General features: G+C 69.1%; 2 protein-coding genes across 3 annotated transcripts; both read right to left on the bottom strand.

The window, feature by feature from the left end:
* Nucleotides 1-260: 260 nt before the first annotated feature.
* Nucleotides 261-5,852, bottom strand: DMWD (DM1 locus, WD repeat containing). Its single transcript, XM_064502993.1, has 4 exons — nucleotides 5,374-5,852; nucleotides 4,552-4,734; nucleotides 1,602-2,834; nucleotides 261-660 (listed from the first exon to the last, which is right to left on the bottom strand). Exons 1-4 carry the CDS (start codon nucleotides 5,794-5,796, stop codon nucleotides 613-615), a joined length of 1,887 nt encoding a protein of 628 aa, XP_064359063.1. The 5' UTR covers nucleotides 5,797-5,852; the 3' UTR covers nucleotides 261-612.
* A 1,121-nt stretch (nucleotides 5,853-6,973) lies between these two features.
* On the bottom strand, nucleotides 6,974-23,955 carry SYMPK (symplekin scaffold protein). Of its 2 annotated transcripts, XM_064502949.1 has the most exons (28): nucleotides 23,858-23,940; nucleotides 22,717-22,781; nucleotides 21,894-22,015; nucleotides 19,948-20,013; nucleotides 19,089-19,142; nucleotides 18,875-18,948; nucleotides 18,466-18,592; nucleotides 18,104-18,353; nucleotides 17,858-18,028; nucleotides 16,930-17,169; nucleotides 14,594-14,748; nucleotides 14,325-14,475; nucleotides 13,982-14,195; nucleotides 13,759-13,909; nucleotides 13,450-13,685; nucleotides 13,092-13,173; nucleotides 12,880-12,993; nucleotides 12,631-12,778; nucleotides 12,308-12,468; nucleotides 11,949-12,057; nucleotides 11,744-11,844; nucleotides 11,532-11,622; nucleotides 10,752-10,853; nucleotides 10,478-10,665; nucleotides 9,496-9,672; nucleotides 8,226-8,315; nucleotides 7,325-7,579; nucleotides 6,974-7,236 (listed from the first exon to the last, which is right to left on the bottom strand). In XM_064502949.1, exons 3-28 carry the CDS (start codon nucleotides 21,999-22,001, stop codon nucleotides 7,066-7,068), a joined length of 3,786 nt encoding a protein of 1,261 aa, XP_064359019.1. In that variant the 5' UTR covers nucleotides 22,002-22,015; nucleotides 22,717-22,781; nucleotides 23,858-23,940; the 3' UTR covers nucleotides 6,974-7,065. The 2 variants fall into 2 exon arrangements, with proteins under 2 accessions (XP_064359019.1, XP_064359018.1); XM_064502948.1 differs by lacking the exon at nucleotides 22,717-22,781 and having other exon boundaries at nucleotides 23,858-23,955.
* Nucleotides 23,956-25,201: the final 1,246 nt, after the last annotated feature.

Below are 25,201 nucleotides of genomic sequence, written 5' to 3'. Positions count from 1 at the left end.
AGCACATCCCCGATCTGTCCCCATGTCCCCAATCTGTCCCCGTGTCCCCCAGTACATCCCCATGTGTCCCTCCCTGGTGCTCAGCATGTCCCCAATCTGTCCCCATGTCCCCAATCCATCCCCACGTCCCCCTGTGGCACCTGGCACATCCCCCATGTATCCCTGCATGGTGCTCAGGATGTCCCCAATTTGTCCCCACGCCCCCCTGGCAGGACACAATGGCGGTGGCAGCGCGACGAAGTGGGGGGGGGCCACAGCGGTGCGAAAAATGGTCTTTTTTAGTATAAATAAGTCGGTTCCATAACTTACCCCGCGGCGGCGGCGGCGGGGACAGTAAAGTGACGAAGGCACAGGGCGCCCCGGCCCCCCCGTGCAGCGAGGGGGGGGGGGGTGCCGCCACCGTTAACACTGCTCGGTCACCGGGGGGGGGGGACACAGCGGGTGCCAGCGGCCCCCCCGGGCGCATCAGTAGTATCGAGAGGGCGAGGGAAGGGGGGGGACGGGACCCCCTCCCCCCGCCGCTGAGGTCCATGGGGAGGGGCCGCCCGCGGCGGTGGCACCGGGGGGGGACACGGGGGGGGGACGGTCCCCGGGCGGAGGGCGTCGCGCCGGCTATACCACGGTGCCGCTGGGCGAGCCGCCGTTCTGCGAGGCCAGGCTCTGCGGAAGGAAGGGGGGGGCAGTGGGCACGGGGACGCCGAGTGCCCCCCGTGTCCCCCCCCGTGTCACCCCCCACTCCTTGGGGACAAGGGACAGGCCACCATGAAATCCCCGCGGCGGAGGCAGCTGGCACGGAGGGGACATCTTACAGGGGGCTGAGGGCAGGGCCAGCTGCACCCCGGGGTGTCACCGGCCATAGCGGTGTGACAAAAACCTGGTGTCACCGGGCAGAAGGGGACAGAGGGGACGTCACGTCGGGTGCAGGGTGCTCAGGGCAGGCCAGCTGCACCCTGGGGTGTCACCAGCCACAGTGGTGTGACAAAAACCCCGTGTCACCAGGCAGGAGGGGACGGAGGGAACGTCACACAGGGCACAGGGTGCTCAGGGCAGCGCCCCGGGGTGTCACCGGCTGTAGCGGTGTGACAAAAAACCTGTGTCACCAGGATGGAGAGGACAGAGGGGACGTCACACAGGGTGCTCAGGGCAGGCCTGGCTGCACCCTGGGGTGTCACCAGCCACAGTGGTGTGACAAAAACCCCGTGTCACCGGGCAGGAGGGGACATCACACGGGGCGCAGGGTGCTCAGGGCAGCGCCGGCTGTGCCCCGGGGTGTCACCGGCTGTAGCGGTGTGACAAAAAACCTGTGTCACCAGGATGGAGAGGACAGAGGGGACATCACACAGGGTGCTCAGGGCAGGCCTGGCCACACCCCAGGGTGTCAGTGGCCACAGCAGGGTGACAAAAACCCCCGGGTGGCACAAGGCAGGTGACGGCTGGGGGAACACCGAGCCTCCGACGTCCCCTCCGAGCACACACCAGCGCCAGGACACCAAATTCACGAGAGAATTTGAGCGCCGCGCCCGAGGAGGGGACAGAGGGGACACCGGAGCCTCGCCAGGCGCACGGGGGGGCCCCAATCCCCCCCCCCAGGCCCTACTCACGCCTTTGCCAGGCCTGGCCCAGGTGCAGATGAGCCCCTCCTGGCAGGCGGTGATGATGCAGTCCTCGAGGAAGAGGAGGACGGTGAGGCGCTCGTGGGCGATCTTCTTGCACACCAGCGGCTCCAGCAGCGGCACCTCGTGCAGGCGGGGGCACAGGGCGGTGCCCAGCACCTTGGCCGCGTCCAGCTGGCCCTTGGGGACACCGGCGGCGGTGGCCGCGGCGGCGGCGGCCTTCTCGCCGCTCTTGCTGATGTTGCCCAGGCTGTGGTAGCGCTTGTGCTCCTTGTCGCCGGCGCGCTCCTTGCGCTCCTGCAGCGTCAGCGTGGCGAATTTGGGGGGGACGGCGGGGTCGGGCGCGGCGGGGGTCTTGGCGGCGCCCGTCACCGCCGGGTGCGGCAGGCTGTTGGAGCGCGACAGCGAGCGGGGCAGGCCGGGCCCGTCGCCCGCCGCCGCCCCGCCGCCGAGGGGGCCGGTGAGGGTGCGGGCGCGCGAGAGGGGCGGCCGCGGGTAGAGGACGTCCTCGGTGAGGTCCCACAGGCAGAACTGGGTGTCCTGGCCGGCGGAGCCGAAGCGGTAGGTGACGGAGGGGCCGCCGCGCTTGGAGAGGCGCGAGAGGGTGCTGCCGGCCCGCAGGCGGGCGGGCGCCTCGGCCGCCGCCTCGTCCTCGCTGCCGCTGAGCTCCGCCGCCGCCTCCTCCTCCTCCTCCTCGGCGCCGCCCGTGAAGGGGTCGAAGGCCACGGCGTTGACCCACGACTTGTGGCCGTGGCCCCGGGCCACCACGCGGCCCTCGGCGAAGGACCACACCGTCACCAGGTCGTCCTCGCCGCCCGTCACCACGTAGCGCCCGTCGGGGCTCCAGCAGACGCAGAGCAGCCCGCCGAAGTAGCTCCTCATCATGCCCTGCAGCAGCATGGCGTCGAAGTGGAAGACGCGCAGGCAGCCGTCCTGGCTGACGCAGGCCAGGTGGCGGCCGTCGGGCGAGAAGGCGAACTCGTTGAGGGCGCCGGCGCCCACCGCCCACTTGGCCAGGGGGTTGCGGGCGGCCTTGCCCTTGCAGGCGAAGACGCGGAAGCCCTCGCCCTGCTTGAGCAGGCTGTACTGGGGCGGCGCCGAGCCGCACGGCTGCTCCGCGTCGTACAGGTAGAGGTGGCCGCTGGCGTGCGCCGCCAGGAAGAGGCTCTCCGTCTCCGGCAGCCACTTGAGGAAGGTGACTTTGGTCTTGTCGATGAGGCGCTGCGGGGACGGAAGGGCGCGGGGTGGGGATGGCAGGTGGCGGCTGCTTTTTTTGCCCCCCTCCTTGCCGCTTTCCGAATCGTCCCTGCTGTGTCCCGGTGGCCTCAAGAGGCCGGACGCTCCTTCCCGAGCCGCGATCGCCTTCCGGGGGGCTCCGGCGGGACGCGGGGGCTCCGGGAGCCTCCCCGAACGCACAGCCGAAGCCTCCTGCAACTGTGGGTGTTCATCCGCCCCCCTCTCCCGGAAAAGCGGCTGTAGCCGCGGGAAATAATCCAGAAATAACCCGGATCCGCGACGGTTCCCCAGTTCTGCCGCCACGGGAAGGCGAACGCGCTCGCGAGAGACGATGCAGCTCCGTTCGGCACAAAAGCCGCAGCCGAGGAAACCCGGCAGCACCCGCAGCCGGAAAAGCGGACAGGAGAGAGGGGCACGGGGTGGGAATCACGGATGGGGGCTTTTTTTTCTCCCCCTTCCCACTTTCCGGATCATCCCTGCTGCGTCCCGGTGGCCTCAAGAGGCCAGATGCCCCTTCCCGAGCCGCGATCGCCTTCCGGGGGGCTCCGGCAGGACGCGGGGGCTCTGGGAGCCTCCCCGAACGCACAGCCAAAGCCTCCCGCAACCGTGGGTGTTCATCCGCCCCCCCTCTCCCGGAAAAGCGGCGGTAGCCGTGGGAAATAATCCGGAAATAACCCGGATCCGCGATGGTTCCCCGGTTCTGCCGCCACGGGAAGGCGAACGCGCTCGCGAGAGACGATGCAGCTCCGTTCGGCACAAAAGCCGCAGCCGAGGAAACCCGGCAGCACCCGCAGCCGGAAAAGTGGACAGGAGAGAGGGGCACGGGGTGGGAATCGCAGATGGGGGCTTCTTTTTTCCCCCCCTTCCCACTTTCCAGATCATCCCTGCTGTGTCCCGGTGGCCTCAAGAGGCCGGATGCCCCTTCCCGAGCCGCGATCGCCTTCCGGGGGGCTCCGGCGGGACGCGGGGGCTCTGGGAGCCTCCCCGAACGCACAGCCAAAGCCTCCTGCAACTGTGGGTGTTCATCCGCCCCCCTCTCCCGGAAAAGCGGCTGTAGCCGCGGGAAATAATCCAGAAATAACCCGGATCCGCGACGGTTCCCCGGTTCTGCCGCCGCGGGAAGGCGAATGCGCTCACGAGGGACGACGCGGCTTCGTTCAGCGCAAAAGCCGCAGCCGAGGAAACCCAGCAGCACCCGCAGCTGGAAAAGCGGACGGGAGAGAGGGATGCAGGGTGGGAATCGCGGATGGGGGCTTCTTTTTCCCCCCTTCTCGCTCTCCGGATCGTCCCTGCTGCGTCCTGGTGGCCTCAAGAGGCCGGACGCCCCTTCCCGAGCCGCGATCGCCTTCCGGGGGGGCTCCGGCGGGACGCGGGGGCTCCGGGAGCCTCGCCAAACGCACAGCTGAACACCCACAGTTGTGGGAGGCTTCATCCACCCCCCTCTCCCGGAAAAGCAGCGGTAGCCACAGGAAATAATCCAGAAATAACCCGGATCCGCGACGGTTCCCCGGTTCTGCCGCCACGGGAAGGCGAACGCGCTCGCGAGGGACGACGCGGCTCCGTCCAGCGTGAAAAAAAGCGGCAGCCGAGGAAACCCGGCGGCACCCGCAGCCCCCGCCGCCGTCCCGGGAAGGGGCCAGGAGCGGGGGGGACACGCAGGGCCGGCCCCCCCGGGGGCTCGTTAGCGGGGGCCCCCCCTCACCTCCTCGTTAAAGAGCTTGCCGGCGTCCTTCCTGGCGAGGTCGAGGTACTGCACCTGCCCGGCGGAGAAGCCCACGAGCAGGGCGATGGTGTCGCGGGCGGCCGTGAACTGGTTGAAGTCGTGGCACGTGGGCTGGGTGCCCTTGTAGATGCGCTTGTCGATGGGCTTGTGCAGGTCCAGGCACTGCCGGGGGGCGCGGGGGGGCCGTCACCGTGGCCTCCCGCCTGCTGCGCCCCCCCCACACACCCGAGAGGCTCCCCCGGGTTTGGGCACCCAAAAAAACCCCCCCTCACCCATCTCTCTGCTTCCCCCTTGCCAGCTTCATCCCACCCCAAATCACCCCAGGGTGCCCCCCCCCCCGGTATCCCCAGCTTTGTGGGTGCCCCCAGCCCGGGGGTCCCGTTAGCCGCCCCCCCCCTCGGCCCTCGCCCAGCCGGTTATGTCCCCAACCCCGTCCTCCTTGTCACCTGCCATCGGTGGCCCCGGTACCGGGCCCCTCCTGGCCCCGGTGGCCCCGTCACCGGCCCCCTCCCTGGCCGCCCCCATTACCAGCCCTGGTAGCCCCATTACTGGCCCCTCCCCAGCCCCGGTTGCCCCATTACCGGCCCCGTTACCTACGGCCTGTCACTCCACCAGCCCGCGGTAGCCCCGGTACCGGCTCCTCCCCCCAGCCCCGGCACTCCCGGTATCTCCCATCCCCGCCCACTCCCAGTGCCGCCGTTACCCGCCAGCTCCTGCCGCCACTCCCGTTATCCGTCCCTCCCCCGCAGGCCCGGTGCCCCCGTCACCCGCCGCCCCCCGAGGCCCCGGCGCCCCCGTTACCCGCCGGCTGCCGCGCCCGCCGGGCCCGGTGCCCCCGTAGAAGTAGAGCTCGCGGCCGAGGTTGAAGCAGACGCGGCTCCGCTCGGCGGCCTCGCCCGGCTCCTCGGCGGCGGCGGCGGGCAGCGCCAGCCGCACCATGGAGAGCCGCACGGGCGGCAGCGCGGCGGCGGGGCCCGGGGCGGCGGCGGCGGCGGCGGCGGCGGCAGCGGCGGCGGGGCCGGGGGGCGGCGCGGCGGCGGGCGGCGAAGGCCCCGGGGCGGCGGCGGGGCCGGCGCGGGCCCGCGGCTCGGGGCCCGGCGGCGCCAGGAGCCGGTACGAGCCCTCGCGCGTCCGGAACTGGCTCTTGAGCTCGTGCGGCTGCGCCGGCAGCGCCGCGGGCCCGTCCGCCGCCGCCGCCGCGGGGCCCCCCGCCGCCGCCGCCATCTTCCCGCCGGAAGGCGTCGCCCGCCCGGCCGGAAGTGAGCCCCGCCCTTAGCAACCGCCTCCCTAGCAACCTGCTGAGTCACCCCCGCCCACCACCCACCTCCGTTTAGGCCCCGCCCCGTGGTGGGAGGGGGAGACGGAAGAGGCCACGCCCCCTGTGAGGGGCGGGGCCTGGCTGGGGGCGGGGCAGAGGTGGCATAGGGGGGCATTAAGGTGCCATAGGGGGGCTGTTGGGTGCCGTGGGGCAGCCCAGAGGGCAGTGGAGGGGGGGCAGAAGTACTATGGGGGGGCCTGGGGGGCCTATGGGTGTTATGGGGGCACAGAGGGCCATGGGGGGGCTATAAGTGAGCTTTGGGGGGGCCCCACAGGGACCTATGGGTGCTATGGGGGCACAGAGGGCCATGGGGGGGCTGGGGGTGCCATGGAGGGGCTATAAGTGAGCTTTGGGGGGGGCCCAGGGGGACCTATGGGTGCTATAGGGGGCACAGAGGGCCATGGGGGGGCTGGGGGTGCCATGGAGGGGCTATAAGTGAGCTTTGGGGGGGACCTATGGGTGCTATGGGGGGCACAGAGAGCAATGGGGGGGCTGGGGGTGCCATGGAGGGGCTATAAGTGAGCTTTGGGGGGGACCTATGGGTGCTATGGGGGACACAGAGGGCCATGGGGGGGCTGGGGGGCCATGGAGGGTCCATAACGGGGCTTTGGGGGGGGCCTATGGGTGCTATGGGGGACACAGAGGGCCATGGGGGGGCTGGGGGGCCATGGAGGGCCCATAAGGGGGCTTTGGGGGGGGCCTATGGGTGCTATGGGGGGCACAGAGGGCCATGGAGGGGCCATAAGAGGGCCCTATGGGTGCCATAGGGGTGCTTTGGGGGGACCTATGGGTGCCATGGGGGGAGCTGTGGGGGCCTACGGGTGCTATGGGGGGGCCGTAAGGCAATGGGGGCCCCTGGGGGTGCCATGGGGGGCCTGTGGTACCAAGGGAGGCCATGGGGGGGCCCTGGGGGGACCTGTGGGTGCTATGGGGGGGGCAAATCGCCATGGGGGGTGCCTCAGGGTGCCACGGGGAGAGTGTCCCATGGGGGGGGGCACCCCAAATCCCCCAGCTCAGGGCGACAGGGGCGGGGGGGGCCCAGGGGGGCCCCCCACCCCAAAACCAGACGAGGCACTGAGGGGCTGCTCGCACACCTTTTATTTAGAAAAGCCCCCCCGGGTGGGGGGGGGGTCGGAGGGGGGACACCCTCCCCCCCCGGCACCTGCCTCCCCGCCTCAGCTCTCCGCCGGCCCCTCGGGTGCCTCGGGGCCCCCCTGGGGCACCTCGGGGGCCGGGAGGTCGGGGGGCTGGGTGCCGGGGGGGGGCGGCTCCGTGTGGGGGCTGCCGGCCGCCGCGTCTTCGGGGGGGGGCCCCGCTTGCGGCACCTCCGCGCCCTTGGGGGGCTCCTGGAGAAGATGGGGGGGGTTAGAGACACCCAAGGGTGTGTGGGGGGGTAACTCCGGCACCCTACTGGGTGTTGGGGGGGGTCAGTACCTTGGTGGGGGCCGCGGGGGGGTCGAGGCTGGCGTCGAGCAGGGAGCCGTCACCCCCCGAGCTCTCCTCATCCTCCTGCACACTGATGAAGATGGGGGGGGGCTCGAGGTCGGCGCCCTCGTCGCGGAAGTCGGGGGGCTCCTCGGTGGCGGCGGCGGTGGTGGGGGGGGGCGGGCGCCCCGGCGCCGATCCCCCCCCGGGGGCCGCCCCCTTGGCTGCCGCTTCCTCCTCGCCTGGGCGCTTGGCACCCTTGTCCTGGGGGGGGGGAAGGGAGGGGGAACAGGGTGCTTGAGCCGGTGGCACCCCGAAACCCCAGGGCTGGATATAGGGGTGCTCATTAACCCCCCCCCAACCCCCCCACTTCGGCTGTGACACCCTGGGGTGGATATGGGGGTCCCCAGGGCACCCCCAGTCCCAGAGCCCCCCTAGGATGGGTATTGGGGTGCTCAGGCCCCCCCCCGAGCCCCCCAGGATGGGTATTGGGGTGCTCAGGGCCCCCCCAAACCCTCCACCGTGGCTGAGACACCCCTAGGGTGGTTATCAGGGTGCTCAGTGCCCCCCCAGAACCCCCCAGGATGGGTATTGGGGTGCTCAGGGCCTTCCCAAACCCCCCACCGTGGCTGAGGCACTCCTAGGATGGTTATTGGGGTGCTTGGGGCCCCCCCAGAGCCGCCCAGGATGGGTATCGGGGTGCTCAGGGCCCCCCCAGGGCCCCCCAGCTTGGCCACAGCACCCTGGGGTGGGTACAAGGGCCCCCAGGGTCCCCTGCTCCCCTCCAGACCCCCCCCCGTCGGCTCTGCCATCACCCCGAACCCCCACGGGGGGTGTGGCGTGTGGGGTGTGGCGTGTGGCGTGTGGCGCCCCCCCCCCCAGCACCCCGAGGTGCCCCCACCCCGCTCACCTCCTCGGGGGGCTGCGGGTCCTTGGCCTCGGGCTCCTGCTTGGCGCTGGCCTCCAGGATGGCCATGGTGGAGAGCGGCACGTGCGCTTGCTGGGGGGGGAGGCGGGGGCAAGGTGAGTGGGGCACCCCCAGGGCATGCTGGGAGCCACTCACACCAACCCTGGGGCACACTGGGAGGTGCTCATGCCAACCCCGGGGCTCCTGGTGCCCCCTGGGAGCTGCTCACGCCAACCCCGCGGCTCCCAGGGCCTGCCTGGAGCCACTCACGCCAACCCCAGGGCCTCCAGGGCACGCTGGGAGCCGCTCACGCCAACTCCGGGGCTCCCAGGACCTGCCGAGAGCTGCTAACGCCAACCCCGGGGCCTGCCGGGAGCCACTCACGTCAACCTCAGGGCCTGCCAGAAGACGCTCGCGCCAACCCCAGGGTTTCCAGGGCATGCTGGGAGCCACTCACGCCAACCCCGGGGCTCCCAGGGCCCGCCGGGAGCCGCTCACGCCAACCCCGGGGCTCCCAGATCCTGCCGGGAGCCGCTCACGCCAACCCTGGGGCTCCCAGGGCCTGCCGGGAGCCGCTCACGCCAACCCCGGGGCTCCCAGGGCCTGCCGGGAGCCGCTCACGCCAACCCCAACGCATGCCAGAGGCTGCTCACGCCAACCCCGGGGCTCCCAGGGCATGCTGGGAGCCACTCACGCCAACCCCGGGGCTCCCAGGGCCTGCTGGGAGCCACTCACGCCAACCCCAGGAACCCCTGGGAGCCACTCACGCCAACCCCGGGGCTCCCAGGACACGCCGAGAGCCGCTCACGCCAACCCCAGGAACCCCTGGGAGCCGCTCACGCCAACCCCGGGGCTCCCAGGGCCTGCCGGGAGCCGCTCACGCCAACCCCGGGGCTCCCGGGGCCCGCCAAGAGCCACTCACGCCAACCCCAGGAACTCCTGGGAGCCACTCACGCCAACCCCGGGGCTCCCAGGACACACCAAGAGCCACTCACGCCAACCCCAGGAACCCCTGGGAGCCGCTCACGCCAACCCCGGGGCTCCCAGGGCCTGCCGGGAGCCGCTCACGCCAACCCCGGGGCTCCCGGGGCCCGCCAAGAGCCACTCACGCCAACCCCAGGAACCCCTGGGAGCCACTCACGCCAACCCCGGGGCTCCCAGGATACGCCGAGAGCCACTCACGCCAACCCCAGGAACCCCTGGGAGCCACTCACGCCAACCCCGGGGCCCGCGGGCAGCAGCGAGGGCGTACGGGTGCCCGGCGGGCGCCCACCTGGTGGGGGGTGAAGGAGCGGACGTGGGCGAGCAGCGGCTCGCGCAGCTCCGGGCACTTCTCGAAGACGGCGGCCAGCTGCGGCGGCGGCAGCTGCAGCACCACCTGGAACGACTGCGGCTTCGTGCGCTGGCAGCACTTGATGAAGCCCTCCCACACCTTGGGGTACTTCCACACCTGCGGGGGGGCGCGGGGGGGTCAGGGGGCTGCCGGCACCCATGGGTGCCACCATCGGCACCCCTGGGTGCCCCCCGCCCGCCCGCCGAGCCGGTTCTGCTGGTGGGGACAGGCCAGCCGCGCTCCTGGGGGATGGATGGATGGATGGGGGGAGACACCCGGGAAGGGACGTGCGGATGGACAGAGGGACACGCTGAGCCCGGGAAGGGACGTCTGGATGGACAAAGGGACACGCTGAGCTGGAAAAGGACCACCCCGATGGACAGAGGGACATGCTGAGCCCGGGAAGGAACGTCTGGATGGACAGAGGGACATGCCGAGCCTGGGAATGGCCACCCGGATGGACAGAGGGACACGCTGAGCCCGGGAAGAGACACCTGGATGGACAGAGGGACACGGTGAGCCTGGGAAGGGACGTCCAGACAGACAGAGGGACACGCTGAGCCCAGGAAGGGACATCCGGATGGACAGAGGGACACCCTGAGCCCGGGAAGGGACATCCGGACAGACAGAGGGACATGTCAACCCTGGGAAGGGACACCCAGAGACACCGGGGCTGGGACAGACACACCAAGCCCAGGAAGGGACATCCAGAGACACCGGGGCTGCGATGGACAGACACACGGCCACACCAAGCCCAGGAAGAGCCACCTGGAGACACCAGGGCTGGGATGGCCACACCAAGCCCACGAGGGGCCACCTAGAGTCACCAGCGCTGGCACAGATGGCCACACCGAGCCCAAGAAGGGCCACCTGGAGACACCAGGGACGAACGGACGGACGGACAGAGGGACAGCGGTCCCACCTGCTTCATGATGAGGCGGGAGAGGATGTTCATGACGAAGCCGCCGAGGCGGGGGTACATGGTGAGCGACTGGATGACGGTGCGCATGAGCAGCATGGGCAGCGGGCTCTGCTCCATCAGCTGCTGCATCACCACCGCCAGCACCTCCGAGGTGTAGACGTTCCTCTCGGCGAAGCACAGGTTGGTGGCTGCGGGGACCAAGGGGTCACCGGGGCAGGCGGCGTCCCCGCGGGGGGACCGCCGCACGCGCGAGGGACCCGCCACCGCCGCTCACCTTTGATGATGGATTTCATGTCGCACTTGGAGGAGTCGATGTTGTGCAGGGCGATGAGCAGCTCGCCGGGGTTCAGCGGGGACACGGCCGAGGTGCCCTCACCTGCGGCAGGGGACACGGTGGGAGACGGCACCGGTTGGAGAAGGGGGGACGGTCCCTGCTCCTCGCCCGTTTGCGGTGGGACTGTCCCATCCCATTGCCCTTGCCAGCAGGCGCGGGGTCTTCAGGCACTGGGATTGTCCCCAGGGAGGTCCTGTGTCCCCATAACGGGCACCAGGACCATCCCCAGGGAGGTCCCGTGTCCTGTGTCCCCACAGTGGGCACCAGGACCACCCCCAGGAAGGTTCTGCGTCCTTTATCTCCACAGCAAGCACCAGGATTGTCCCCAAAGAGGTCCTGTGTCCCCATAGCAAGAACCAGAACCACCCCCAGAGAGGTCCTGTGTCCCATGTCCCCAGAGAGGGCACCAGGATTGTCCCCAGAGAGGTCCTGTGTCCCCATAGCAGGCACCAGGACCATCCCCAGAGAGGTCCCGTGTCTCATGTCCCCACAGAGGGCACCAGGATTGTCCCCAGAGAGGTTCTGTGTCCCCATAACGGGCACCAGGACCATCCCCAGGGAGGTTCTGCATCCTCCATCTCCATAGCAGGCACCAGGACCATCCCCAGAGAGGTCCCGTGTCCCATGTCCCCACAGAGGGCACCGGGATTGTCCCCAGGGAGGCCCCATGTCCCCGGAGAGGGCACGGGGATTGTCCCCAGGGAGGCCCCGCGTCCCTACCGTGCTGCGTGCCCAGCAGGCGGTTGAAAACCTCCTTCACCACGATGGGGTTCAGCTTGATGAGCTTGGGCAGAGCCTGGATCACCTCTTTCTGCAGCGGAGGACAAAGAGCCCTCAGCCAACGCGAGGACAGACCCCCGGAGGGGGAAACCGAGGCACGGCAGCCTCCGGGAGACAAAAGGACCCAGGCGTCCGGGCTGAGCCGCTCCTACCTTCTCCAGGCCGTTGAGGACGGGGATGAGGAACCGCACGTCCGGCAGCCTCTTGTGATAGAGGTCGCGGACGCGTTTCACCAGCTCCGGCGAGGGGGGCACTGCGAGGAGGCCGGGGGGGCGTCAGGGCCGGGCGCAGGGCACACGCGCGTGCTCACACGTGTGCTCACGCGTGTGCTCGGAGCCGTACGGCGCTCGGCGGTACCTTTATCCGTGAGGCTGTGGAGGCAGCGCGTCACCAGCGTCTCGGCTCCCTTGGGACAGTTCTCTACCAGCAGCAGGAGCTCGGGGGAGTTCATGCCCATGCCGCGGATCTGGGAAGAGGCCCGAGGTGGTGTGAGGAGGCCACCAGAGCATGGAGAGGGCCACCAGAGCGTGGAGAGGGCCACCAGAGCGCGGAGAGGGCCACCAGGGCCCCTTCTCCCACCATCGCGGCCAGGCAAAGCCCCTCACCGGGGCCCAGCTCCGTGTGAACCCTGCGCTGGAGGCTAAACGCAGCACCCTGAGCCCCCCACGGCTCTGGTGTCCCCTTCCCGGTCCCCAACTCGTGGGGAGGGGTCTCACCGGCTGCTCAATGACCCGCAGGACAGTGCGCTTGATGTCGGCGATGGCCTCGGTGTACACGGAGGCCAGCTCGTGGATGAGCTTGTGGTTGTGCGGCAGCAGGGCCAGGTAGAGGTACAGGCACTGCTTGATGGTCTCCTCCGTCCAGGGAGCGGCCACCTCTGCGGGACGGCAAAGCTCAGGGCCGGGGACGCGGCAGAGCCCCGCGTCACCTTCCCCGTGTCCATCCCGAGGGGAGACGGAGCCACCGGCCCCGGGAAGAACGCGAACGGCTGCTCGGGACGAGGGCCACCCTCCTTCCCCGGTCCCCGAAGCGTCCGCACCCGTGTCCTTGTCGGCCCCGAAGAGCACCGACGGCGGGTTGGGGTGCACCAGGAGCTGCAGGTAGTTGAGGGCGAATTTCTCCACGTATTCCCTCAGCTGGTCCTTCTCGTACATGCGCTTGATGAAGAGCAAGGCCTGCTGGCGAACCTGTGAGGAGGAGGCCGCGGCGTCACCTCGGTGCCACCCTCGGCCACCTCGGGGACAGGGACAGACCCCACGGGCTCGCACCCAGCCGCAGTGCCCTTTACCTTGTCCTTCTCGTGGGAGCTGAGGTCGAGGAGGACGTGCAGGTACTGGAACTGCCTGGAAGGTCTCTTGAAGATGAGGTCGCGCAGCGTGGACATGCCCAGGTAGGTGCGGCTCTGCGAAGGGACGACCGTGAGCAGGGACACCGCGGGGACGGGGCACCCGTGTCCCCTGCGCCCCGGGAGGAACCCGTGCGTCCTCCCCGGGGACCCACCTCGTCCTCGCAGTATTTCCGGATGACTTCCAGGGCGCTCTCGGTGATCAGCGGCGCCTCCAGCACCACCTTGGTGAAAATCCTGCCGACAAATGTCCCCTGCAACGTCACCCCCGAGCCGTGGCCGTCCCCAGAGAAGGACACGGGAGCTTCCGCGCGGGCCCCCAAGCTGCCAGCCACGGACAGTCTCCATCGCGGCAGAAAGGGCTTTTAGGCACCATTTGGAGGACGTTAGCAGCCACGAGTGTGGCTAACGACCTCGCCGTGATGGCCCTTGCTTCCCCGCGGGTGACAGTCCCCTTCCTCCCAGGGACAGCGAACCCGAGGGGACCCGCCAGCAGCTCCGCGCCCTCCGTACCCGTCTTTTTGATCCGGTTTCTCCTGCAGGCCGGAGAGGAGGCCGATGAGGCACTCGTCGTAGTGGTCGAGGCTGCCGGAGGGGTAGCGGCTCAGGTAGGCGTTGTACTCCTGGAAGAGCCAGGCGAAAGCCAGGTCCAGGCGGCCCCGGATGTCGTCGAGCACGAAGGCCAACACCTCGCTCTTCAGCGGCACCTCGAACTGCGTCACCAGGGAGGCCAGGATCTTCACGCGGGCCTGCGGGGCCCGGCGGCAGCCGTGAGCGCGGCGAAGCGGGGGGCCGCGCGCCCTCCGCCCCGGCGGGACTCACCTGGGCGGCCCCGCTGCAGGCCACGGCCCGCTCCGAGCGCAGGATGCGCTTGACGGCGCCCAGCTTCAGCTTCTCCATCTGCATGTCGCTCAGCGGCTTGATCACGTCGCCCAGGCGGAAAACCTTCTTGCGCCCGCCGGCGCCGGCAAGCCTGCGGCGCGAAGAGCCCGGCGTCAGCGCCCGCCGCGCGCCGCTTCGCCCGCCCGCCCACCGCGGCACTCACCGGGGCTGCGTGGCGGGGATGATGGGCTCGGGGCGCCGCTTGGTCTGCGGGGCTTCCTCCTCCAGCGGGTTGGCGGCGGAGCCCTGGGCGCCCAGCACGGAGATGGCCTGGCCTTGGGACAGGGCCGAGAGGCGCCGTTTGATCACCACGCTCTCCGGCTTGGCCGTTTTCTCCTCCTTCGGCTCTTCCTTGAGGTGCTTCGTTTGCTCCACGCCTGAGGGGGCAAGCGGGAGCTCGTCCAACCCCGCGCGGCTGCGCGGCGGGCGGGATCGTCCCCAAGCCGCCGCCGTCGCGGCTTGGAGGTGACAGCTCCCATCGGGAGCGTCCTTTGTCCCCAACGCACCCGGGCCGAGCCCCGCTGCCGTCATCTGCGTGGCCATGAGCCGGGAGAGGTGCTTGATCTGCGCCTCGGTGCCGGCCGACTCCACGGGGGTGTAGGTGGCTTGGAAGGAGGCGGGCATGGTCTCGGGCAGGTACACCATGCTGATGAGCACCTGGGATGGGGGGAAAACACACCACGTTGGACCTACACCACCCCCCGGGGCCAAAGGCGTCCCCGTGCCACGTGCCAGCGTCCCCACGAGGGACAAGTGTCTCTCCGGCTCCGCTCACCAGGTTGGCGACGTTCTCGGGCGTCAGCAGGGGCTGCAGGAACTCGGCCGTGATGTCCGTGTCCGACTGGGCGCTGCCCTGGCCGGACGCTTTGGGCGCCGGCACCGCCACCTGCTCCAGGTCCTTGTCCTCGTCGTCCTCGCCCAGCGGTGGCTCTGCAGGGAGTCCCAGCTCAGGCTCCGACCCGGCTCCGGGCCCGGGTGGGGGGCCACCACCCGCCGTGTCCCCAGAGGGGCAGGGAGGACCCCCGAGGGGGACTGGGTGGTCCCTGGGGTCCGTTCTGCCACCCTCTGTCCCCAGAAGGGACTGGGACGACTCCAGGAGGGATCGTTCTGCCACCACCCATCCCCAGTGTCCCCAGGAGGACCCCAAGAGGGACCGTTCTGCCACCCCATGTCCCCCATGTCCCCAGGAGGACCCCAAGAGGGACCGTTCTGCCACCCCTTGTCCCCCGTGTCCTCAGGAGGACCCCAAGAGGGACCGTTCTGCCACCCCTTGTCCCCCATGTCCTCAGGAGGACCCCAAGAGGGACCGTTCTGCCACCCCTTGTCCCCCATGTCCCCAGGAGGACCCCAAGAGGGACTGTTCTGCCATCCCATGTCCCCTGTGTCCCCAGGAGGACCCCAAGAGGGACCGTTCTGCCACCCCATGTCCCCCATGTCCTCAGCAGGACCCCAAGAGGGACTGTTCTGCCACCCCTTGTCCCCTGTGTCCTCAGCAGGACCCCAAGAGGGACCGTTCTGCCACCCCATGTCCCCCATGTCCCCAGGAGGACCCCAAGAGGGACTGTTCTGCCACCCCTTGTCCCGTGTCCTCAGCAGGACCCCAAGAGGGACCGTTCTGCCACCCCATGTCCCCCATGTCCCCAGGAGGACCCCAAGAGGGACCGTTCTGCCACCCCTTGTCCCCCATGTCCTCAGCAGGACCCCAAGAGGGACCGTTCTGCCACCCCTTGTCCCCCATGTCCTCAGCAGGACCCCAAGAGGGACTGTTCTGCCACCCCTTGTCCCCCATGTCCTCAGCAGGACCCCAAGAGGGACCGTTCTGCCACCCCATGTCCCCCATGTCCTCAGCAGGACCCCAAGAGGGACTGTTCTGCCACCCCTTGTCCCCCATGTCCCCAGGAGGACCCCAAGAGGGACCATTCTGCCACCCCATGTCCCCCATGTCCTCAGCAGGACCCCAAGAGGGACCGTTCTGCCACCCCTTGTCCCCTGTGTCCTCAGCAGGACCCCAAGAGGGACTGTTCTGCCACCCCTTGTCCCCCATGTCCTCAGCAGGACCCCAAGAGGGACTGTTCTGCCACCCCTTGTCCCCTGTGTCCTCAGCAGGACCCCAAGAGGGACCGTTCTGCCACCCCTTGTCCCCCGTGTCCTCAGCAGGACCCCAAGAGGGACTGTTCTGCCACCCCATGTCCCCCATGTCCTCAGCAGGACCCCAAGAGGGACCGTTCTGCCACCCCTTGTCCCCTGTGTCCTCAGCAGGACCCCAAGAGGGACTGTTCTGCCACCCCTTGTCCCCCATGTCCTCAGCAGGACCCCAAGAGGGACCGTTCTGCCACCCCTTGTCCCCCATGTCCTCAGCAGGACCCCAAGAGGGACTGTTCTGCCACCCCTTGTCCCCCATGTCCTCAGGAGGACCCCAAGAGGGACTGTTCTGCCACCCCTTGTCCCCTGTGTCCTCAGGAGGACCCCAAGAGGGACTGTTCTGCCACCCCTTGTCCCCCATGTCCTCAGCAGGACCCCAAGAGGGACTGTTCTGCCACCCCATGTCCCCCGTGTCCTCAGCAGGACCCCAAGAGGGACCGTTCTGCCACCCCTTGTCCCCCATGTCCCCAGGAGGACCCCAAGAGGGACTGTTCTGCCACCCCTTGTCCCCCATGTCCTCAGGAGGACCCCAAGAGGGACCGTTCTGCCACCCCTTGTCCCCCATGTCCTCAGCAGGACCCCAAGAGGGACTGTTCTGCCACCCCTTGTCCCCTGTGTCCTCAGGAGGACCCCAAGAGGGACTGTTCTGCCACCCCTTGTCCCCCATGTCCTCAGCAGGACCCCAAGAGGGACTGTTCTGCCACCCCTTGTCCCCTGTGTCCTCAGCAGGACCCCAAGAGGGACCGTTCTGCCACCCCTTGTCCCCCGTGTCCTCAGGAGGACACCGCAAAGACCCCAGAGAGCCACTGGGAAGAGCCCAGCACGGTCCGTCCTGCCACCCCCTGTCCCTGATGTCCCCAGGAGGGCACCGGGAGGCCACCAGAGAAGTGTCCTCCCACCCGCCTCGTCCCAGCGGCTCCCGGGACGACGGCAGGGCGGCGGCAGCCCTCCACGCCGCCCCCGGCTCACCGATCTTCATCTTCTTGAGGGCGGCGTCGGGCTCGTCGCGGGGCCGCTTGCGGACGTCGCGGGGGTTGGGCATGCTGCGGGCGATCTCGGCCTGCTGGGTGCCCAGGTCCACCAGGAGGGTGGTGATCTGGGGCTGGAAGTCGCCCGAGGACGGGTGCCGCAGGACGCTCAGCAGGTGCAGCTTGAGGTTCTTGCGCACGCTGCTCACCTGCGACTTGGCCAGGGTGGGCGGCAGGTTCGCTGCGGAGGGCCGAGCGGCGTGAGAGCCCGGACGCCTGGGCCCGCGGCCCTGCGGGGGGGGAGCAGGAGGGCCCAGGACACCCCGGGGTGCGGATGGGAGGTGGCCACAGAGGCATCAGGACGCCTGGGTCCTCCACCCTGCTGCTGGGGGAGGCCACGGCGCCGGGTCCTCGGTCTGGGTGGGAGGTGGGTGCTGGAGACCCAGGACGCCTGGGTCCTCGGTCCAGGTGGGAGGTGGGTGCTGGAGACCCAGGACGCCTGGGTCCTCGGTCCAGGTGGGAGGTGGGTGCTGGAGACCCAGGACGCCTGGGTCCTCGGTCTGGGTCGGAGGTGGGTGCTGGAGACCCAGGACGCCTGGGTCCTCGGTCCAGGTGGGAGGTGGGTGCTGGGGCACGGAGACCCAGGACGCCTGGGCCCTCGGTCCCGATGGGAGGTGGGTGCTGGAGACCCAGGACGCCTGGGTCCTTGGCTTGGCTGTCAGCAGGTGTGGAAACACTCTGGGGACACAAGACATGAGCCCGGGAGCCCTGTGGGGACCCCAGGACACCCTGGGGACCAGAAAAGGCCGCAGAAACGAGGCCAAAGCGGGCCGGGGACCCTCAGCTCGTTAACGTGGACGGAGCAGGGTAGAGGGGGGTGGAGGGGGCGGCCAGGGCCAGCACCCAGCGCTGGGAGAAGCCGCGGTTACCGTGAAGGGTCTCGTAGGCCTGGATCACCTCCGCCATGAACATGGGCCGCTGGCGGGCGATGGTGGCCAGGGAGCCCAGGGCCGCCGTGAGGTTGATGCTGGAGATGGCCGGGTGCACCATGAACTTGAGGAGCTGCTCCAGGGCGGCCTTGCCCTCCTCCCACAGCACGTCTGCGGGCACGGGGGGGGCTCTCAGCGGGCGCCGCGGCGAGGCAAAGCCCCCCCACCCCCGCGCCCGGGACTCACTGTACTTAATGTAGGGGTGATCCTTGGGGATGCGCTCCAGGCTGATGTCGTTCTCGTGGCGCTTGGGCACGTCCGAGTCGGGCATGCGGGGCGACAGGGTGATGATGAGGCCCTCGACGAACTTGATGGCGTGCGTGCGGATGCCGTCGTTGTCCGAGTCGAGGAGGAGGATGATGTCGCTGGCCATGGCCGACACCATCTCCCAGCAAGCCTCCTGCAGCTCGCTGATCACCTTGGACTTCACCATCCACTGCGAGGCGGCACGGGGCGTCAACGCCCCGGGGGGGCCCTCTGCCGCCTTCGAGGGTGCGTGGGGGGCTGCCGGGGGGGTCGGGGGGGGCACAGGGGGGCCGGGGGCTCACCTGCAAGGCCACCTTGTAGAGCTGCGTCATGGTGAGGATGGCTTTCTTCACCACGTTCACGTTCTCGTCCTTCAGCAGCATGTTGAGGTTCGCGATGAGCTTCAGGAGCAGTTCGATGTCCCGCTTGCTGGGGGGGGGGGACAGGGTGGGACGTGGGCAACGGGGTGCTCCAGCCCCCCCAGGGAAGGGGAAACTGAGGCAGCAGACGAGGGACACGGCTGCGTGGTTTGGGCAGGGGGGAAAGGGGCCGCGCAAGCCCACCCGTTCCCCATCCTGCTCCTCTTCTGGTGCAAACCCAGCCCGTAAACTCGCCCCCCAGGCACCCGGCCTCCCCCGGGGGGGGGGGCAAACCCCCTTGGCGAGGGGGGCCGGGGGTCACCGTGACCCCCCGGCGCTGCCGCATCCTTACCAGGCCTCCTCGATGAAGCCCACCACGAACTTCCGCACCTCGATGGACTTGTCAGCCTGGAAAGCGATGATCTCCTGGGGAGGGAGGAGGGGATCGACCTTGGGGAGGGTGCTCGGGCCCAGCCGGGACACCCGCCAAGCCCCCGTCTCCCATGGGTGCCCTCCCCGGGCACCCACGAGGCTGGATCTTCCCGCCCGGAGCCGGCAGCACTCACGTCCAAAAAGTTGTCCAGCAGCGTGGGGTCCTTGTTGATGATCAGCTCCTGCACCTGGGGAGGGACAAGCAGCGCTGCCAGGTGGGGACAGGCCCCAGTGGCCCCGGGGACAAACACCTTCCCCCCTCGCTCCTCCACGTCCCCCGGCACCGGGGGGCACCGGCCACCCGAATTTCCTCTTGCCTCGGTCCCCTGGGCCGTATGGGGCAACATTGGGCCTTAAAGCAGGTGCTGAGCACCCAAATCTCCTCCCGCCTCGCGTTCCCCAGCCTGGATGGGGCAGCGCCTGGCCTCAAAGCGGGTGCTGAGCACCCAAATAGCCTCCTGCGTCTGTCCCCCAGTGCAGATGGGGCAACAACTGGCACAAAAATGGGTGCTGGGCACCTAAACTGCCTCCTGTCTCCAAACCCCAGTGCAGATGGGGTCATATCTGGCCCAAAAGCAGGTGCTGGGCACCCAAATTGCCTCCTGCCTCCATCTCCCAGTCTGGATGGGGCAACATCTGGCTCAAAAATGGGTGCTGGGCTCCTAAATTGCCTCCTGTCTCCAAACCCCAGTCTACATGGGGCAACGTCTGGCTCAAAAACGGGTGCTGGGCACCCAAATTGCCCCCTGCCCATGTCCCTCAGCCAGGATGAAGAAGCGTTTGGCCTGAAAGCGGGCGCTGAGCACCCAAACCTCCTCCCGCCTCGCGTCCCCCGGCCCGGATGGGGCAGCGCCTGGCCCCAAAGCGACGCCAGGCAGCCAGCGGCCTTCCTGCCCGCGTGCCCGGCCGTGACGGGGCGACGTCCGCTCCGAGAGCGGGTGCCAAGCCCCCCCGGCGGCCCCCCCGGCCCGGCCCCAGCGTCTCGCCGCTCACCTGCTTGAGGATGTTAATTTTGGAGTCGTTGCTGATCAAGGCGGCTTGGTTGAGGAGATCCACGACCTGCCCGGAGAGGAGAGGGGAGACGCGTGAGCCCGCGGCACCCCGGGACGGCCGGGCCACCCCGCGGGTCCCTCGCCGGGGTGCCGATTCCCCCCTCCCGGCCCGGTTCCCCCCCCCACCGCCGCCACCGCCGCCGGGGGAATCGGCGGAGCGGAGAACAGGGCTCCTCTGTGCGGCGGCCAGACGGCCGGCGTCCACCTGCGCGACCGCACGGGGAAAGCGGCCCGCCCCCGCCCCGGCCGCGGCATGAAAAGGGCTTGTGTGCGCACAAGGCCTCGATAGAGAGGGGCTGGGGCCGGCCCCGGCTCGCTGGCTCGCCTCGCCGGACGCGCTGAGGCCGGGCAAACTCGTTAGGCAGCGCCGGCGCCGGCTCCGGCTCCGGCTCCCGTCCCGCCGGCGCATCCTGCGCTGACCCTGCTCCCGGCAAGGCCGGATCCCCCCCCGCCGCCTCCTCCACCGAGGACGCCCCAAGCTCCGTCCTGCAAGGACGTCGCGGCCGGATCCCCGCGAGGACACGGTGGCCCTGGGTCAGATCCCCGCGAGGACACAGTGGCCCCAAGGCCAGTTCCTACAAGGACATGGTGGCCCTGGGCCAGATCCCCACGAGGACACGGTGGCCCCGGGCTGGATCCCTGTGAGGACATGGTGGCCCCAGGACAGATCCCTGCGAGGACATGGTGGCCCCAAGGCCAGTTCTACAAGGACACGGTGGCCCCGGGACAGATCCCCACAAGGACACAGTGGCCCCAAGGCCAATCCCTGCGAGGACACGGTGGCCCCCGGCCAGATCACCATGAGGACATGGTGGCCCCAAGGCCAATTCCTACAAAGACATGGTCACCCTGGGCCAGATCCCCACAAGGACGTGGTGGCCCCAAGGCCAATCCCTGCAAGGACACAGTGGCCCTGAAGCCAGGTCCGCACGAGGACATGGTGGCCCCAAGGCCAATTCCTGCAAGGACATGGTGGCCCCAAGGCCAGATCCCCATGAGGAGACAGTGGCCCCAAGGCCAATCCCTGTGAGGACACGGTGGCCTCAACTGGATCCCTGCAAGGACACGGTGGCCCTGAGCCCAAATCTCATGGGGACACCACGGCCCCAGGCCAGACCCCTGCAAGGACACTGTGGCCCCAAATTGGATCCTCATGGTGATTAAGTGGCCCTGGGCCAGATCCCTGCGAGGACACCACAGTCCCCAGCCTGATCCTGATCCCCGCGAGGACACCACAGCCCCAGGTGGGATCCCCACGAGGACACCGTGGCCCCAACCCAATCCTGATCCCCACAAGGACACCATGGCCCTGGGCCGGATCTCCACGAGGATGAGGTGACGCCAGACCAGATCCCCGCAAGGATGCCACAGCTGGATCCCCACGAGGCTGCCACAGCCCCAAGCCAGATCCCCACAAGGATGCCATGGCCCCGATCCCAATCCCTGCCAGGACACTACAGCCCCGATCCTGATCCCTACAAGGATGCCACGGCCCTGATCCTGATCCCTACAAGGATGCCACAGCCCCAATCCCGACCCCTGCCAGGACATCGTGTCCAGATCCCCGTGAGGATGCCACGGCCGGGTCCCCACGGGACCACTGCGAACCAGATCCCCACGAGGACGCCGGGGCCCTGATCCCAATGCCAGCGAGGATGCCAGGGCCAGATCCCCGCGAGGACGCCAGGGCCCTGATCCTGATGCCGGCGGTCACACCGGGGCCCTGATCCCTGCAAGGACACCGGGGCCGGATCCCCACGAGGACGCCGGGGCCAGGTCCCCCCTGGGCCACCGTGAACCAGATCCCCACGAGGACACCAGGGCCGGATCCCGATGCCGGGGGGGCCGGATCCCGATGCCGGGGGGGCCGCGGGGGGCCGCACGCACCCGCTCGGAGGTGCTCATGCCGTCGATGCCGCCGCACTCCTCCTCGGTGAAGAACTGCGAGGCCACGCTCATGCGGGCGTTGGGGCCCTCGGCGCCCGCCGCCGCCATGCTGCTCCTCCTCGCTGCGGGGGGGGCGGGCATCAGCACCCCCCCCGGCATCCATACTGCCCCCCGCCATCCATACTGCACCCCCGGCATCCGTACCAGCCCCCCCACCAGCCATGCTGGCCCCCCCGCCAGCCATACCGGCCCCCTGACGTCCATACTGCACCCCCCACTATCCGTACTGCCCCCTCTACCATCCATACGGCCCCCCAGACCCATATATGACCCCTTTTCCCTCCCCGCAGTGGTGCCCTGATGCCCTCCGTGAACCCCCCCGAGGCCTATAGGGCCCCTCTGCCAGCATTGCTGTATACCCCCCGTCACCTATATGCTCTCTGGCAGTGTCCCATGCTTAACCCCCAGCACCCCTTACGCTATAGGGCCCCCTTGTATAGCCCAGGCACCTAAAGCCCCCCCCACCGGCCCCCTACACGGCCCTGGGACACCCCATATGCCAATCCAGGCCCCTATGGGGGCCTGCTCTCACCTATCCCAGCCCCTATAGGGTCCCAGGATGCTCTATATGCCTCCCCCATATTACTGCTGATCCAGACCCCTACACAATGTCTGTCCACACCTATTCCAGCCCCTATAGAGTTCTGGGACACTCTATATACCTCCCCCATGTTACTGCCAATCCAGGCCCTGGCGCAGAGCCTGCCCTCACTTATCTCGGCTCCTATAGAGAGCCCTGCCACCACATATCCCCAGCACTCACCCTATATATTTCAACACAATCCCGGTTCCTACAGAGCCTCCTGCCTCCCCACGCAGCCCAGGACCCTATAGAGCACCATGCCTCTGTAGCGTCTATAGCCTCTTACAAGGTCTCCACCCCTCTATAGGGCCCATTTCCCACACAGCCCCGGCCATAGGGGGCCGCCCGCCCTCACACACTGCTCAGGGCCCTACAGAGCCTCTTCCCCACATGCTCCTGCCCCTATAGAGCTTCCTGCCTCCCCATACCTCACCCTACTGTACTTCCCCCAGGCCCTATAAAGCCCCAGTTCCCCCACAACCCCCTTCCCTACAAACCGTCCCACCCCCCATGCTGTCCAGGGCCCTATAGAGCCTCTTGTCCACATACCCCCACTCCCATAGGCTCCTCCAGCCCCTTATAAGACCTTCACCTCCCTATTCCAGTCCCTCAGGCCCCTATAGAGCCCCACTCCCCACACACGCCCTGTCCCTACAGACCCTCTGCCCCCAAATACTGCCCAAGACCCTATAGAGATGCCTCCCCTCTATCCCCTCACCCCTATAGAGCCCCATTTCTCAAGCATCCCCTGTCCATATAGACCCCCCGGCCCCCTCACACTGCCCAGGGCCATATGGAGCCTCTTCCTCACCTACCCCCAAGCCTATAGGAGCCTATAGCTTGCCCAGCCCAACAGGGCCTCCACAGCCCCTAGAGCCCCATCTTCCACACAGCTCTTGGCCCTACAGACCCTCCTGCCACCACACACGGCCCAGGGCCCTATAGAACCACTCACCACATACCCCACATCCCTATAGGAGCCTATAGGCCCCCCCCCGCCCTATAGGGCCTGCACTCCCCTCTAGAGCCCCATCTCCCACGCATTCCTTGACCTATAGACTCCCCTGCCCCCATAGGAGGCCTCAGGTCCTACAGAGCCCTTCCCCCACACGCCCACACCCCTATAGGAGCCTATAGGGCCCCCACGCAGCCCTATAGGGCCTCCACCCTCCTAGGGAACTCCATCTCCCACACACCCCATAGCCCTACGGAGCCCCCCGCCGCCACACACTGCCCAGGGCCCTGCCCATCCCCCTCCCGACCCCCCTATAGGCCCCTATAGGCCCCTATGGGCGCCCGCGGGCCCCCCATCCCCCCTCACCGCCGCCCGCGCGCTCGGCGGCCTCCGCGCACCGCGCGCATGCGCCGTGACGTCAGGCAGCAGCGCCGCCGCGCGCCGCCCGCTGGGAGCTGTAGGCAGGGGGCGGGGGCGGGAGAGGCCCCGCCCCCTTCTTCCCCGCTGCCGCCCGCCGGGGGGCGCCGTGCACGTGGTGCGCATGCGCAGAGCAGGGGGGTGGTTCCCCGTGCACGTGGGTGTGCAAACAGCGGGGATCCCGTGCACACGAGTGTGCAAGCGCCGGGGGATCCCTGTGCACGTGGGTGTGCAAACAGCGGGGACCCTGTGCACACGAGTGTGCAAGCGCCGGGGGTCCCCGTGCACGTGGGTGTGCAAACAGCGGGGATCCCGTGCACACGAGTGTGCAAGCGCCGGGGGTCCCCGTGCACGTGGGTGTGCAAACAGCGGGGATCCCGTGCACACGAGTGTGCAAGCGCCGGGCGTCCCCGTGCACGTGGGTGTGCAAACAGTGGGGATCCCGTGCACACTCGTGTGCAAGCGCCGGGGGTCCCCGTGCACGTGGGTGTGCAAACACCAGGGACCCTGTGCACACGAGTGTGCAAGCGCCGGGCGTCCCCGTGCACGTGGGTGTGCAAAAGCTGAGGCCCCTGTGCACACGAGTGTGCACACTGCGGGATCCCTGTGCACGTGGGCGTGCAAACGCCGGGGGTCCCCGTGCAAATGGGTGTGCAAACAACGGGGGTCTCCATGCACGTGCGTGTGCAAACACTGGGGTCCCTGTGCAAATGGGTGTGCAAAGACCGAGGGTGTCCGTGCACGTGGGTGTGCACACACCAGGGATCCCTCGTGCACGTGGGTGTGCAAGCAGTGGGGGGGGCAGCCCGGACGCCTGGGCCCCGCCCGGACGCCTGGGCCCCCCTTATCGGCGGCCTTGGCCAGTGCCTGGCCCGGGGCAGCGCTGGGTAATGGTTAACCCGGACTTCCGGGGGGGCCGGGCCAGCGCCCGGGGACGGGGACAGGGACGGGGACCCCCCCGGCAGCCTGGGGACCCCCAGTGTCACCCTGGGACCCCCCATGTCACCCCAGGCCCCCCCCAGTGTCACCCCTTGGACTCCCCATGTCACCCTGGGACCCCCCCTATGTCACTTTGGACCCCCATGTCACCCTGGGACCCCCCCCATGTCACCCCAGGACCCCCAGTGTCACCCCATGGACGTGCTGTCACCCCAGGGACCCCCTCATGTCACCCCAGAGCCCCCCCGTGTCACCCTGGGACCCCCCATGTCACCTCGAGATCACTCTGTGTCACCCCTGGGACCCCCCATGTCACCCCTGGGACCCCCCCTGTCACCTTGGGCCCCCTGTGCC

Source organism: Dromaius novaehollandiae, chromosome 34 (genome assembly GCF_036370855.1).
Source record: "Dromaius novaehollandiae isolate bDroNov1 chromosome 34, bDroNov1.hap1, whole genome shotgun sequence".
Classification (NCBI taxonomy): Eukaryota; Metazoa; Chordata; class Aves; order Casuariiformes; family Dromaiidae; genus Dromaius; species Dromaius novaehollandiae.
Note: the sequence above shows the minus strand (reverse complement) of the source record. Positions and strands in the feature narration are given on the sequence as shown.